General features: G+C 39.6%; 1 protein-coding gene across 1 annotated transcript in view; it reads right to left on the minus strand.

Annotated features, from left to right (window-relative positions):
- LOC119588560 (transmembrane 9 superfamily member 3-like) overlaps window positions 1–1,688 on the minus strand; it is a gene marked incomplete in the record, with an annotated part of 22,076 nt that overhangs the window by 3,471 nt on the left and 16,917 nt on the right. Inside the window, 3 exon segments of the mRNA XM_037937200.1 lie at window positions 284–492; window positions 635–637; window positions 1,104–1,234. Of these exon segments, the coding sequence (XP_037793128.1) occupies window positions 284–492; window positions 635–637; window positions 1,104–1,234 (343 nt within the window).

Consider the following 1,688-nt stretch of genomic DNA (forward strand, 5'->3'; position numbering starts at 1 on the left):
CCCACACTGCCCTTAAAAAGTTGAAGCAGTAACTATAAAATTGAGAATAAAAAGGTTAACTAGAATGACCATAATAACAACAATGTTTATAAAAATAACCATTATCAGAGCAAACTTCTGTGCTGAAATAAGTCTGAAATCTAAATCCTTCTGTGAAAATATTCTATAAGCAAACGCACAAAGAACAATATAATAAATGAGGAAGACCTAAAGAAAAACAGATAAAGGTCAAAAAAGAAAATTTGATTTTATAAGTCATCAAAAAAAAAAAGGACAGACTCACATTTCAATAAAAATGGAACCAAAGGGTAGTATACCCCCCAGAGGGATGATAACCAAAGGCTCCATGAACCACTTCTTCTCAGGGATGGGCCGTGGAACTGCGTTGATGCGGCAGGGATAGTTGGGTTGCCCAGCCAGGTTTCGGCCCAGTACTGTGCCCACAAGGGTGAGGGGGAGGATGACGAAAGTGCAGATACAGATGACAGCCAGCTGAATGGACAAACAACAAAGACTTCTGTCACACACATTGGGGTTAGAATACATACCCTCTGGGCACCCCACATCAGATAAGACACCATAAACAGCGCTGTCTCTGTCAGAGTTTACAACTATTCACCCACCGTGTACCCACCATCTGCAAAGGCAATGAATGGCATCTTTTCACTCACACTTGGCATGAAGGCATGCACATTCTACGGTGAGTATGTGACAGAGAAATACCTGAAGATGTATCGTGAATATTTGGTGCAGTTTGGGGGGGAGGAAAAAAAAAAGGAAGATATTAAATTAAGTTATTAACTTCCTATACCAATATATATTAATATCTCAAATTTGCATGCCATGGAAAAAGGATTCTGCCAATGCCATGGCATATGTGTGTATGCATATGCTTGCACACACGCAAGCAAGCACACACAGTCACTTGCTCTCTCAATTACCCACTTGTTCTCTTCCATGCTCTCTCCCTTGCTTTCTTGCTCACACTTTCAACTTGCTCACTCAATCGCTCTCTCATTCAATTGATCTCACATTCAGTTGATCACTCATTCACCTGCACCCATCTTGACACTCACCATGAATCACACCAACCAGTGACTTACCATGATAGTGAAGGCAATGGCTCTAGAGGCATGATAGTAGATAGCAATGAAGTTGATGAAGAAAGCAGTGCCACACACAAGGGATGGCAGCATGAATGCCGACATCATCATCTGTCGAATCCAAACTTTCCCTGTTGAGGTAATGGGAGGTGTTAATGACTTATGATAGCAAATGAAGGATGATGATGATGATGGTAGAAGTAAATATTAGCAAAAGTAATCATTTGGACATATATTCCAGATTTTGTTTGACACAGGATGAATGAACAGCCATTCAACTGATTGGTAAAATTACTTTTGCCGTCTATCATACCATGTACCACACATAATTGAGAAGGATAATTGTCATATATCATCCTTTATTTCCATAACCTGATGGGCCACATTCTTTGGCTTTCCAGATAGATGATGGGCTACTAAGAGTGGTTTAGATTATTTTTTATAGGAAGGGGTAACCATAATGCCTCTAATCTAAAAAACTAACCAGGCTGTCAAAGTTACTATATCATATAACACATGCATAAAAGTTTACAACAAGCTGGCTCATAGCAGTGGATGGAAATTAAATAGCCAAATCTAGCTGTC

The sequence above is a fragment of the Penaeus monodon genome, chromosome 24, assembly GCF_015228065.2.
Source record: "Penaeus monodon isolate SGIC_2016 chromosome 24, NSTDA_Pmon_1, whole genome shotgun sequence".
NCBI classification, from domain to species: Eukaryota; Metazoa; Arthropoda; class Malacostraca; order Decapoda; family Penaeidae; genus Penaeus; species Penaeus monodon.